This window comes from Anabas testudineus, chromosome 22 (genome assembly GCF_900324465.2).
Source record: "Anabas testudineus chromosome 22, fAnaTes1.2, whole genome shotgun sequence".
Classification (NCBI taxonomy): domain Eukaryota; kingdom Metazoa; phylum Chordata; class Actinopteri; order Anabantiformes; family Anabantidae; genus Anabas; species Anabas testudineus.
This window is the reverse complement of record NC_046630.1, coordinates 10,008,508-10,023,029: the sequence shown is the minus strand read 5'-3', so window position 1 is coordinate 10,023,029 and position 14,522 is coordinate 10,008,508. Positions and strand designations below refer to the sequence as shown.

Genomic DNA, 14,522 nt, shown 5'->3' with positions numbered 1-14,522 from the left:
TTTAACAATGGTTTTCAAAAGCAGCTCCGTCTGATGTGAAAAGAGGTGTTACCCACCTTTCAAATAGCACCAAATTAAAACCGTGAAACCATCCAGCACAACAACTCAGTGAGGTAACATTTTCACATGTACTCTTCAGCTCCACTTTCCACCCTTCTGATTACGGCTCCTCTGTGATCCGAGGGACTGTTCGTACTGTTCGACACACACTCCCCACAAAGGCTGATGTTATTGCCGGAGACAGCAGCCTTTACAGCGCTGTCAAACAAAGAAAGGGCAGGGCTGCCACTGAAGCAACCAGGGCAGTTGCGTGGATTTCTAGGGAGGACAGAGTAGAAAATAACTCATTCTGAAGACAGAAAAAAAAAAAACAGCAAAGGATGCAGAAATGTATTCTGTTCAAAAGGCAATCTAGATTTTGTATTTTTGTGAGACGTTTCTGCTTTGTAGTCATTACTTTGATGTTTTGGCACTGCGCAGACAGCACCCTGATATCTATTTTCCAGTCTATTTTGCATTCCTCACTTCATCTGCACCACAGTAATAGCTTTCACCACCCATACAAACTACCTTTTTCGCAAACATCACAAACAAATGATTTGCTCTGCGCTGCATCCACAGACGAGGAAGTGTGTCACTATTTGTGTGCCCTGGGATTTTTCCTACCAGGGTGTTAGGGAGCAACAAATGTAAAAGCTTTTATTAATTTGACAGGAGCTGAAACAGTAATTCACTATTTTAAGTTCAATCAGTAAGACTATCAAAATAGACACAATTGTATAAAAAATTTTGATTTTTATATACATTTTAATAGAATTTACATGCACATGCTTTGACAGTGAAGAATAGAAATGCTTCACAAGCTTTTAAGACCAAAACAAAGCTAAGTCAAATCATCAGCCATCATGCATCAGAAAAACGGGAACACATTCTGAACACAGTAATCTCACCCCCAGTCCACCCCCTGAAGAAGCAGGATGACTTGATCAGCCGAGGTGTTAATGTATTCCAGCTCAGAGAATGCAGAGGCATACTGTGTGCACTGATGTGACATTAATGACAGGAACAGGACTGTCAAGTTGCACATGCATACACACATCTCACAGGCCCTCGGGGAATAATTTCCTACTACAAGTGGCTCGCTGTGCGATACTGAACGCTGCAGGCTGGATTTCCGGGGTACTCCACTATGGGTGCGTTTGGTTCGATAGTGATGCTGACAGGACAGAGCAAGCATGACTGACACATTGTCAGTTCCCTTCATTCATCTGGAACCTCATGTTTAAAATCAGGCTCATCAACAAATTGTCAGGATTTGAAAACTGGTAGAGTTGAGGTTTATATGGAAGCCCATTAGAGCCAAGAAACAAAAAATATATTATCGATTACATTTACCGTAATATTTCTATAACACATCAGCATGTTTAGCTCAACGGTTAACTGATGTCAAGTATGTACAATCTTTAGTAAAATAGCTAAGATGCTGGTTCTCAACCAGTGTTTGGAAACCCTAAGGGACAGGAAGAAGATCCCTTAGCCCATTGCTTAGCCCATTTCATAGGGCTAAGCAAATAGTTGACAGGCTATGTAAGCTATTTGCTACAGAAAACAAAAACAATTTTTTTTTAAGTATTTCTGCTATGCAATAGCAACATCTATATTTTTCACTAATGTTTGTGGTGTTTAATTGAGATGAGATGCTTCTAATATAAAAATAAAGTGTGATAAGGATTTTAGCGGGTTCTTTACACTTCTTCCGAGCAGAAGTGAACCTGGACAGGTTCAGATGCTTTGACAAATCCCATTGTCCATGGACAACATCTTTGGGCAATTACAATCATGCAATAGTAACACAATCGTGACTTCTTAAACCACTTTTGTTTTGTCTAGATCTTGTCTCACGTTTCAGTTTTTATTTTAGACTGAATGCATGCGGGGACAATGAAGTGTTAGAGGAGAGTCTGCTGACTGGGACAAGACATGAAAAACCCATGATCACGCTCTAGAATATAAATGCGTGTGCTGACTTTTGTGAATATAGTTCCAGATGTCCTTGATAGTTTGTTCCCCCTCCTACTGGCACAAATGGTCTCCCATACTTTACGCTAGAGTAGAGGCAAAAAAAAAAAAAAATCCAAACCACATTAATATGTAGACCACACTCTTGTTATGTCTACAAACACACACACAGAGGAATATTCTGTTGTTTGTTTTATCTCCCATTTCAGAGACATGCTGTCATCAGGAGCACATCCATTCATTGTAGCTGTCAATGTCAGCCTTCCTGGGGTGTCCTGCTGCTGAGATGCCTGCATGCATATATCATAACTCATGCATCACTCCTGCTCTGTGGGATGGCTTGTGGCTCAGCCTAAAATATCTGCGCTACTGGAAATATTGAGTGCTTGTTAACATGTGTCATGTGCTCGGAGTGACATGGGAACAGATAGAGGTTTTATTTGTTGAATCACTCGGTGGATGCAATACATTTTACATTAATTTCTAGTGACTGTTGGTTCTCTCAGGCTGGTGTGGACTTGTGTTTGTCCATTAGGCTCTCTCTGAGCGATATTTGAAATAATCAGCTTACAATAAATATTAACACTGTCACACCACAAATCTCTTCAAACTCTTCATATTTGGAAGCACAGACCAGTATGAGGCCAAAAAAAAACAACATGTGTAATCCTGTGAAATCAAACACATGCTTCCAGGGCACATCCCTGAATAGACAATGGGGTGACAGAGGGGTGTCTCCCTTCGATGTCACTTAATTGATACACAATAGAGAGTGTCAGCGTCACTGGCGGGGCGTAGAGTAAGCTGACAGACAGGCAATGTCAGGAGGCAGCTTTAGTGTCAGCTTGCTGAGCGCTGGTTTAACATGTCTCCTCCTGTGACTGACAACCGCCCCCAATTAACCTCCTACAGGAATATGGGCAGAAAACACACACATGTACACCTGCTCTCTCTCTCACACACATTTCTGCCAGCTGTGAAGACAAGGATTCACAGCTATATAAGAAATACATATACTGCACGTCTCAATGTTTACTTGTTCCATATTCACTAAACTGTTCAAGGTAAAATAGAAAAGCCTGAAAACACTGATTTATTCTCACTAGAGGCAAAATAAAGTCAGTTCTGTGTCCAAACGAAGCCTTTTACCAAAGTGTGTAACTCTGAGTCCCTAGTGTGGTGAGATGAGAAAGGTATTATATATATATATATATAATGTTTTCTCAGTCCCATCTTTGTGCTGAGGAACTTCTTGGGTCAAATCAACTAGCATTTAGGTCATACAGAGTTTGATGGAGGCCATATAGTTAAATGTGTTGGACTGAATGTGATCCTGACCAGCAGATGGCGATCCATGCCTGTGGCTTAAAACTGAGAATCTACATTATTAGTTTTCACTGTGTTGTGCTGTTGTGACAAGAAAGATGTGGTAACGCAAGAAGTACGGGTTTACAAAAGCACGGCATTTTCATTACAAACTTCAGAAATCTGAAAATACAGAGTTCATTTTAGTTAAATAGAAATAGAACCAGAACAAAAGCAGCATCACAGCAACAGAAAAGCTGGTAATTGTCAACGACTATGAACCTGGGAAGATGCAATCTATTAATAAAGAGTGGATTCATGTGTTGCCTAAAAAAATAAGCTTCCAAAAAAGCAGTTTAATAAGAGTCCAACTGCTTCCGGCGTGAAACCGGCAGCTCTGCCCACTTTCTGTCTCGTCTTGATCCTAATTATGCAGAACTAATGTGTCGAGGAGAGCGAAGTTGTTCAATAGACGATCTTCGTATAACCCCAAAGTTACAGGCACAGTGGATCAAATGCATCTGTTCATCTGAAACTGAATCACCCATCGCTTATTCTTATTGGCATTACTGATTTGGGTGATTTCTGCACCCAGTGTTGTCCTAAAGAGACATAAGAGACATGGACACAGGGCAGCAGATGAAAGACGCACTCCAGTTGTGCATAGACGGACATAAAGACGAGCTCGGCGCGTTGAGTCGGGACATTTGGAGCTGTCCTGAACTCGCCGGTGAGGAGACACATGCGCACGACAGACTGGTGCGCTTCTTTTCTCAGGACGATCGCGGCTGGACGGTCCAAAGTCACTACAAGCTGCCGACCGCTTTCCGGGCCAGCTGGGGTCCGGTCGGCGGCGGCGGCGGAGGGGAGGAGGAGCCGGTCCTGAACGTGGCCTTCCTGTGCGAGTATGACGCGCTACCGGGTATCGGACACGCATGCGGGCACAACCTGATAGCAGAGGTGGGAGCTGCGGCCGCTGTGGGGCTGAAAGCTGCTTTAGAGAAGCAGACTGAGCTGCACGTCCCAGTGAAGGTAACTACAGCGAAAGGCAGGTTTATTTAATAATAATAATAATAATAATAATAATAATAATAATAATCAGACAAAATGGGACTCCATGCCTTCAAACATCAGCCCAGAGCAGAGGCATATTTTATTTTAAATGGCCTTATAAATAGTTTTGTTGAAGCAACTTGAAAAATACGCACAACTACAGCAAAAAGGCTTAAAACGCACAAGGAGAAACAAATACAGATGTAACAGTGACCACAAAGAAGCACAAAATGACACAACAGCCTTGTTCTTATTTATGAGGGATGGTGTTTTTTTTTTTTTTTTTACATGTCTGTGACCAGGGGCCATTGTCTAATAATAATTCACACATTTTTTTCCATTCACAACATCCCACCGCTTCAGTGTCCCAGTCTATCTGGATTTTTTTAGTTGGTTTTCATAGACATAGCTCATAATAGGGAGACATTTAACTTCTGTCTCTGTTGGACGTCTTTGGTTACGAATGGAAACATCATCAGCTAATAAGGTATAATGTCCTGAGAAGAGTAGTAAGTTTTGAACTCTCTTGAACAGTCAGTATGACAGAGACACACAAGATGATATTTTATGTCAAATTACTGAATGAAACCCTTTGAATGCCAGATAACGGTTCTGGGAACACCTGCAGAGGAGGATATAGGAGGAAAGATTGAACTGATCAAAGCGGGGGCCTTTGCTGACATCGACCTCGTCTTGATGGCTCATCCAGCTCAACAGGATGCTTCATTCCTGCCGTGTGTCGCACTCGATGAGTAAGTTCCTGTTCACTCGTCATGTAGATTCATGGCTTATTGTCTGTGCCTCCTCTCTTCACCTCACTCCTCAATAGACACGCTTGCATATAACTTTTACCGACTTAATGTCGGCAGACACATCCCAACTCTCTGTGCTGATGTTTCACAGGTTGTCGGTAAAGTACTATGGAAAGGCATCTCATGCCTCTGCATACCCCTGGGAGGGAGTGAATGCCCTAGATGCTGCTGTGTTAGCCTACAACAGCGTTTCTGTGCTCAGACAGCAGCTCAGACCAGACTGGAGGCTTCACGGTAGGCAGAGACTGTGATAGTGTTTTGTTGGTATATGTTGCATATAATCAAAAGACACTTGGATATCCCTCCGAAGAAAGGAGGATGGTTTGAAAAAACTGGCGAATAAAGCACGATATGCTGCAGAGAGATTGTGTGACATGTTTAAATCTGATGGAAATGCATTAGAGATCAGACTTTGTGCTCTCAAAGTTAGAAATCAGGCATCTGTGCCAGACAGTTTCTCCATGCTGCAGTAAAACATTTAAATACAGATACAAATGGTTCATCTCTGATAAATCAGTTAGACATAGCACCCTATATATGCATTCCTCCTTATATTCTGTCCTGCATATTGTCTACCACAGGTATCATCAAACATGGAGGGGTGAAGCCCAACATTATCCCTGCCTATACTGAGCTGGACTTTTATCTTCGTACCCCGCTGGTTAAGGATCTTTGTGACCTGAAGGCAAAAGCTGAGGCTTGCTTCAGGGCAGCTGCTGAGGCAACTGGTTGCCAAGTAATTAGCTCAACTAAGACGTTGCTTCCCTCTGGGCTGGAAACATTATGCCCCGGTCGTGTAGAGTAACACTAACGTACAGATGTAGGAACAAATAGTGTTTGCTGACATATTGTATTAGAGCAGCGCAATGTTGGAGGTGACTGCTGTTATATAACATTATCCTTTTTAACATATTCATGTAATTATGCTACAAGTGCTGTGCTCCGGTTATATAACCTACTGGTAGCTTCAGACTGCTTTTCTTCTACATCTGCACTTGCTTCAAGCAGGTTTCACTCACATTACAAAGCAAGCATAGTGCCTCATATCAATTTATAATGTGTATTGTGGTAATTTATTTAATGTGTTGTGATTTTTTTTATGCTACATTTTATTAATGAGGGAACTCTTGTACTTCGTTTAGGTGGAGTTAACCTACCCATCACATGCCTACTATAACATTCTGCCTAATGTCACCTTGGCAAACCTGTATGAAATGAATGGAAAAACATTAGGGATTCAGTTTCCAGAGCAACCAGCAAATTTCTGTGGTAGGTACAAATTATAAAATTCCTAGAAGCAGACACGATCATCTCTTTGTCACATAAAATGTGTAACCACAGAACTGTGATCTAGTTTATTTTCACAGATCTTTTTGTTGTTTACTGAATCAACACAGAATCATTATCACAGTGAATTTCTAATTATCTGGCAGGTTCCACAGACTTTGGCAATGTATCAGTCGTAGTCCCTGGTATCCATCCTTTTTTCTACATCAGCACCAGCGCGTTGAACCACACTGAGGAGTATGCCGAAGCAGCAGGTATGGCAGTGCGTGTCTGGAAAGAACAGCTGTTGTTTTTGTAATAAAATTGAATGGCGCTATGATCAGACATTTTCTATCATCCATCATCCTATTCCAGATCTGTTGATTTGCTTATTTAATGCTTATTTACTCTACACTTTATTTTTTCTTCTCTGGTCTCTCTTGTGCCAGGAGCTGAAAAGGCCCAGTTGTACACCCTGAGGACAGCCAAAGCCCTGGCTATGACAGCTGTGGATGTAGTGTGCTGCCCAGATCTGCTAAAGCAAGTGAGAGAGGACTTCAGTCTGGCCAAACTCAAACAGGAGAAATGAGTAGAAGACAGGGATGTGGCTTTAACAGCTCTATAAATACAAACACATTATTAAATATAGTAAGTAATAATTATAATAGGAAAAGTAATAATTTAAATAAAGGACATTTCTGGCAGCAACACTTTAATGGAGCTGTAACACTACAACTCAATGTGGATATAATATTCATAACAAGTTCCTGAGTATCTCAAATGATGCCAGGATATGGAATCGAGCTTTAATCTCTGTCAAGGGTCTATTTGCCAAACCCCCACTTTGGTCCAGTCAGAAATATTTCAACATAGATAGATAAGATTAAATTGTGTACATTTATTGTCACTAGAGAATCAGTCCTGTTCTACTAGCAGATGAAGTTTCCATTGTTGTTGTTGTTGTAAATGCATTCATTGTTCCCAGAGGACCCATCATAATGAATTCCTTACTTTTTATTTGGTGCTACATACTGTATGTGATTTGTGAAATGTCTCAGCAACTATAGGATGAATTACCTTTAAATTTGTTTTATTTAGTCTATCGAAAACAAATGTTTTCCAAAAGTGTTCACAGATGTGGTGGAAAAATTTATCCTTTTCACTCCTTTGTGCTACAGTGATGCTTTGCTGATATTTAGGATCATAATGCACAAAGTTTTAATTGTCAATGTGCCCTGGGTTTAGTTAGACAAAAATAAAGGTGTGTAAAAATAGAATCATTGTTCATAATCCACTATTTTGCCCCTAAGAAATTACAGAAAAAGATCCAATAGGAAGCCTCAATTTAATACATATGTAACTATTTACATCACATGATGCGGTTAATGGTATTACAGATTTGCAATTTAAATTATTCTGCTCATCAGAAATCAAGGTCCACCACAGAGAAAAGAGACACCCTGGAACTGGTTGCAATCCAGTGTTTAATAGCTGTGTAAGCTTGTCCTCCAGCAGTGTTTAAATATACTGTGTAAGACTGAGGAAAATAGGATCAAAATTTAGGATGTTTTTACTTTAGGTGTCATAGTGCTTCAGCTGTGTGGTCACAAATTTGTCAGTTTTTGTGTTTTAAGTTGATTTTAATTGTTGTCTGCAGAAAAGCAGCTTTCAACAATGCATCTCTTTCCAATACTATTTGCACAAGCTAAATATTACATGGAGATTTAAAGTGTACAGTATTATGGGGTTTGTTGTTCAGCACCTATAAGCTCTGCTCAAATCATTTTCACATTTGCAGAAAACAAAACATTTATTAGAGATTTTCTCACATAAAACATCTTTCCAGAATTAAATTTATACCTGTATTTTTGGTTAATAAACTTTCCTGTGAACCACCAAAATATATATTTTGTATATATCTTTTTTTTTTTTAACAAAGTATAAAGTTGTTTCAAGCTGAAAAGACGATCAAACTAAGAACTAAAAGGTCACAGTGAATGTCAGAGCCTCACAACACCAAACACAGGAGATGAGCTTGAGCTGTATTTAAAAAAGATGAAATAAAGACATTAAAAAAAAAATCAACACCATAATCAGTGTTTGGGATTTACTAAACATATACTGTTTTTTTACATTTGTGATTTTAATTAACTGCATTATTTAACCTTTTTACTAAGTTTTGTCAAATTATGAATGCAGTCATTTACTTAAAGCTAAAGTATGCAACTTTTAAATATTTTTTTAGTTAACACGACTAATGTTAATGTGGAGAGGTGCTTACAGAAAATCCTGGCAGTGGTGCGGAGATATTCGCTTCTAAAACGTATAAGCGATGTAATTTCATAACAGTGACCTGAGTGAAGCAGAGACGCATCATAGTAGGGAGAGTGAGGTCTGGACAAAGCAGGGTGGCTAAGCTTAAGTTGCATATTGCAGCTTTAAAAATAATTGCACTGATACAAAGATCACAATAAAATATAGCATACACTGAATTGTAGTTACGTGCTGCAAAAGGAAAACTGAACTGCAAGAATGTTTGTATTATGTGGTTCCACAGTGATATAAATGATGCTTTTTGCACTTTGTTGAGATGAGTTAGATTCGCTTAGCAGCAGCAGTTAACCGGGCTCCGTCCAAAAGGTTTCTGCTTATAAATAGCAACAATTTAAATTAATGTATTTATTTATTTGTACAAATTAAACAAATGAGATATAACTTGCTGCTTTTACTTTTGGGCAGAGCCAGGTTATTGGTTTGCTCTTGTTTCCAGTGTTTGTGCTAAAGCTACCAACTGCTGGCTTAAGGTTTATATTTACCAGAAAGGTCTGATTCATTCCTTTAATCTAACTCTCCACACAAAAGTGCAGAAAAGCATGTCCCAAAAGTTTATAAGTGAAGGAGATGAATCTGCCCGTATGCTGGGAATCAGTTTTCAGTTCACAGTTTCTGGTTTGAACATGTGGTCAAACATAACTGAGTTTAAACTGCACAATTACACGCGTCCACCTTTTTGCGTCTCTGTGTGCAGAAAGTTCCCAGGCGACAACAACTTCCAAACATCTTTCCATCGAGAACACAAGTTAGTTAGAGCATGAAACCACACAGATTTGATGGAGTGACAAAGCCAGTGACGAAGACTGTCCTGTTTGTCAGCAGCTCATTCTTAAGCGGCTGGCTCAAGAAGGCAGCGGTCATTCAATCTACCAATGGTCCCCATCTTATGAGCAGTATTTTCTGTCTGAAAATGCATCAATGCAGTGTCACCTTCTCTGCTCTTCGAAATGATGGACAGTACTGTAGATGTTGCTCTTCTGTATCCCATGTTACAAGTAAATGGACCAGTAGATGATGTTGAAGAGGATGTACGCCCCAGGAAAGACAACCCTCGAGTACTTGTCTATGGCATGTGTATCTATCCAAATGTTCACGTAGCCTCTGGAAGGTTTCACCTGCCTTGCAATCTGGGGGTCGTTAAGTGCCACTTGGGCCAACATTCGCTCCTGCCGGCCCCCGTTTTCCGGCATCCCATAATTACCTGTAGTGTTCACATCCATGGACCCATAGCCAGTGATCTGGGGGTCAACCATCATCTCATCTGGATTGCCGATGCCACAGGTACAAGGGAGCTAGAGAGGAAAGTAAGCCACAAATGTGATTATGGTAAACACAACAACTAAAATAAGCATATAAATACAAATTTTTGTGCCCATGCGGGGCCTTTCAATAGTTTTGTAATGAAACATTAATAACAGGATGTTTGTGCAGGAAATGTTCCCCGGGCTACGTGGGTAATTTGGCTCCATATGCCGCAGCATTTGGCAGATGAAGAAAAGCAATATAGTGCACAAGCTGGAGTCCCTAAAATACTGTAAGATGCCACAGCCTGAGAGCAGCTTCAGAGTGAGCCAATTAAGAAAATATTCATTTATTGGAAATGTCCATTAATTATAAATTAATATGTCTACCACTTTAGAAACACTTGAATGTGTAACATATTTACATATGCAACCAGGTCAGCCCAGTTTGTTTCTTTCAACTTATTTCAGTTGTGTCCTTTTTAGTTTTAAATGAGAAAGTCCTTATTTGCAGCTATTATTTCAGTGGCTGTATCTTAAGAGATAGTCGGCTGTTTGAGTTCTGGCTCCTCTACTTTGGGCAAGAGACTGAACCCCATGTTGCTCCTGATGTGTGTTCCTTGACACTTTTTTGGGATAAAAGTTCCTGTCCAATGACTAAACATGCTACAGGATGCAACAACTCAAGTTTTCACAGCACTTGATCATGTTTCACTCTCTCAAAGACGATAAAAAAGTTCTCTCTGGGGACTTTTCTGTGTGGAGTTGCCATGTTCTCCTGTGCTTGTGTTGGTTTTCCGCTGTTGCTCTAGTTCATTCACACAGTCCAAAAACATGCAGGTTACATTAGATTAGTGTAAATAGTTGTCTGTCTGTGACAGACTGGACCATAGTGGACCATCCTTCTGCCTTAGTGTCACTAAAGGATCAACATTTAACAGCTAAAAAGTGTTTTTATGTTTTAAAATAATACTTACTCTCTCCCTCAGCTTCCGCTCTTTCCTCTCCTGTACGGTGGAGAGGTAGTTGACCGCTGCATATTCTATCACCGACAAGAACACAAAGACAAAACTGACCCAGAGGTAAATATCCACGGCCTTGATGTAAGAGACCCGCGGCATGGAGGCATTGACCCCAGTTATAATGGTGGACATGGTCAGCACTGTGGTGATGCCTGGAAGGAGAACAGTTTAGTCACATCCCTGCTGTGTTACTGGGTTGGATGAAAAAAAAAACAAACTACGTAACTGAGAAAGAGCTACAATAGATGAGCAGCGGGTGATGATATTTTTACATTTTCATTGTGCAGAAATAGATTTTGAGTGAAGTCTCTCAACAACTATCTGGCACACACATTTATCATCTTCATATACAACAAGTCTTTCGTAGAATCTATCCTACCTAGCGGCACCCTGGCGGGGACAGCCCTGCGGTCAATCCAGAAAGACACCCAGGACAGCATGACCATTAGAGTAGCGGGGAAGTAAGTCTGCAGCAGGAAGAAGAAGATGTGGCGCCTCAGGGTGAAGTGGATGTACAAACGATTGTACCAGCCTGGTAAAAAGAAATATCACTGTCACACACACAATGCCACAATGTCATATGTTAGCGGCTGATACAGCGCACAAACACTGGAAGCTGAGGTTCCCAGCTATTCTGGTGGAGAAAGATAGGACACAAAATCCTTTTCATGCTTCACGTTGCTCCAAAGGGACACATGGTGAGGAGAAGGCTGCAGGGTTTTCACAGCAGCTTTCCAGCAGCGAACAAGTGGTTGGCAGTGGTTTGATTCATTTCGTTTCGCTGCAAGGATTAAATATTAGTACATTCTTCTTAACGTGACATTCAAGGTGCACGATTTCACGTAGAGGAACTCTCAATCCCTTCGTTGGAAAATGCTTTCAAAATAAAATGAGATTTATGTAAGTGGTAACTGAACTATGAGTTAGTTTTTACATGCATGATGTTCACATTTGGTCAATTTGCATAATCATTTTACTTTATTATTACAGTACCTGTGCTGCTATAGAAAGCCAGCTTGGTGGTGGTGTGAAATTTCTGGATGAGGAACTGGGACAGTGATATTCGGTCATCGGTGTTCAGGGATTCATTTCCTTTCTTCCAGTACAGCATCAAGTCATCATCTGTGTACGCATCTGGTTGCAAATATGTTGGAGTAATTACCAAACCAAATCAAGATAGATGTACAGTATCATGAACAATGCTGCATGAACGAAATGTGTGACAAAGAAGATCAAACATGAGAAACTGTCAGACTAAAGCACTGCTAATCATCGTAACCTGGAGACTCCAGTGTTCATTGTATGCTTTAATTATTCCAATCTTTGAGCCTCAGCAGTGGTGAATCAGGGGGTTGGAAATCTGTGTTTTATAAATCCACAAACATGCTTCACCATTAACTGGTGACACTATGTTGGCCATAGATGTGAATGGTCCTTTTGCCCAAAGACAACTTTGAGCTTATGTGGGATTAGATAATGATTAGTTAATGAATGGTGGATAATGGATTTTGATTTGTATGTTTAAATGGAGAAAAAAACAACTTGCTGACGTGTCTGTCTATATTACGATTAGTCTACTCACAGCTTTCAATTTCGAGCGAGCAGGTTTGGGTGTCGAGAGGGAAGCGGCTGAGGTCCATGTTGCACATGGCAGTGACCGTAACTCTACAGTAAAAAAAACAAACAAAACAACAATAATACACAGTCTCATTGATTAGAGTCCTTAGTTCTTATATTATATTCTTTTAGTGTCACTTTTAACCTCTACCACTCTTGTTACCCCTTAATTTTCCCCTACTTTGTTGATACGGTAAATAAACTACTGTCAGAAGCTTTTATGAGGATTATGATTATTGAGACGTAGGGACTAGTAGTGTGAGTTAGTACTTCACAACAAGACAAATAGGCTGCTGCCGCTGGGTGTACCGGAGACTGTAGAGGACGTTGCCATCAGGATAAACCCTCAGCATGACGTTATCAGTGGTGGTGTCATGGATGAAGGAGCGTTTTGAGTGGACAAAAAACATGTCAGGAACCCAAATCTTCTTCACCAGGCGACTGTCAAAGGTCATGCTCTGGTTGGTGGTGCTTGGGAATGCTAGCCTCTCATCCTTCCAGTAGTGACGTAGGTACAGCGTCATAGTAAAGTCCTACAGAAGGGAAAAGTGATTGCAAAACATTTCATGTATCAATGCCCTGCAAATAAATGTAGTGGAGGAAAAAGAACAATATGATCCTAATAGATTATAACAGCACAGTACTAAACACTTGCTGGAACCACTGATGCTGTTTCATACTTACCATGTCCACTTCAGAGATGGTATCCAGGCTTTCAACCTGAACGTCTACTCCCACAGGAATTGGAGGACCTGAAATAAAACCTCAACTCATGTCATTTCTCTCAATAGATGTTGGTTGATTTATATCTATCACACAAATGTAAAGCGACAGTTTGAGCCACAATTGTGTCGGTCTGGATAGGACTTCTTATTCGACCTATTTCAGCCTTTCTACCCTACATCACCACCATCCAATGCTACACAGATTTAATTAGGTCACAATAATAGATCAAAGTTGAGGCAGCGGTGGATGAAATCCCGCTCTCTTTTCCGTTTCCCAGCTAAGACGCACCTGATGGTGGAAATCAGGCACAAAAGGATTCGGCACTGGGTCACTGTGTGTGTTTTCAGCAGCAGATTGTCGTGTGATTAAAAGTGCTCTGGTAAAAACAGCACATGTCTGTTGCTTTGAGGTAAAAGCCCTGATGGCTCATTTTTTCAGTTAAATATAGTTCTTGTTTGGTCATTTGCCCCAAAAACATAAAAACAACTAAAAAGATTAGGAACATATACTGTATTCCATTACTATCTCGTAATAAAAACAAATAGAGCCTGAGCACCTTTATCTCAGCATAATCCCTGCGGTCCAAAAAGCTGCCATCAAATCCCTGTAATATACTGTGATGCTAAGGACATGTATTAACACTTGTGATGTAAAGAACTGAGCTGCAATTGAAAACTGTATAACAGCATGTGGATGGTGTCATCAAGGTCTCCAAGAGCTTAATACTTATAGGACTAAACCAATGATCACTGTACAGATCTTATCCCACAGCACTTCCTGTGGCTTCCTGACTAAGTTACAATCATCCACCCAACATGTCTGAGTTACATAAACTCTCATTGAAGACACTGAAATTTGAAGCCACATTTATTTCCTGACCTCCAAATGCTGGTCTCATGGTGAAGTCATGGTCATCTATTCTCAGGAGCTGCTCAGATTTTGTCATTGGAGATTTTGTCATGTCCGGACTTCGTTTGTATATCGGACTGAAACAAACATATAATGCACACACTTTAATATTAAAGCAGCAAAAGGATTAATTTTGGAAATGCTTTAGTTCAAGATTTTTACCTTCCAGATTTGTGACCTCCACCCACATCCATTCTCCCATCCATTCTGGTCTCTCG

At 40.4% G+C, this 14,522-nt stretch overlaps 2 protein-coding genes across 2 annotated transcripts; one reads left to right on the top strand and one right to left on the bottom strand.

The window, feature by feature from the left end:
- The first annotated feature begins 3,747 nt into the window (after positions 1-3,747).
- On the top strand, positions 3,748-7,732 carry LOC113147836 (peptidase M20 domain-containing protein 2-like). Its single transcript, XM_026339097.1, has 7 exons — positions 3,748-4,356; positions 4,981-5,129; positions 5,281-5,423; positions 5,771-5,925; positions 6,332-6,458; positions 6,623-6,730; positions 6,905-7,732. The coding sequence occupies exons 1-7, from the start codon at positions 3,946-3,948 to the stop codon at positions 7,042-7,044; spliced, it is 1,233 nt and encodes a 410-aa protein (XP_026194882.1). The 5' UTR covers positions 3,748-3,945; the 3' UTR covers positions 7,045-7,732.
- A 2,046-nt stretch (positions 7,733-9,778) lies between these two features.
- LOC113148354 (gamma-aminobutyric acid receptor subunit rho-1-like) lies at positions 9,779-14,522 on the bottom strand. The gene is made up of 9 exons (XM_026340035.1): positions 14,467-14,522; positions 14,275-14,381; positions 13,354-13,421; positions 12,979-13,202; positions 12,635-12,717; positions 12,046-12,186; positions 11,432-11,584; positions 11,008-11,204; positions 9,779-10,081 (listed from the first exon to the last, which is right to left on the bottom strand). Exons 1-9 carry the CDS (start codon positions 14,508-14,510, stop codon positions 9,779-9,781), a joined length of 1,320 nt encoding a protein of 439 aa, XP_026195820.1. The 5' UTR covers positions 14,511-14,522.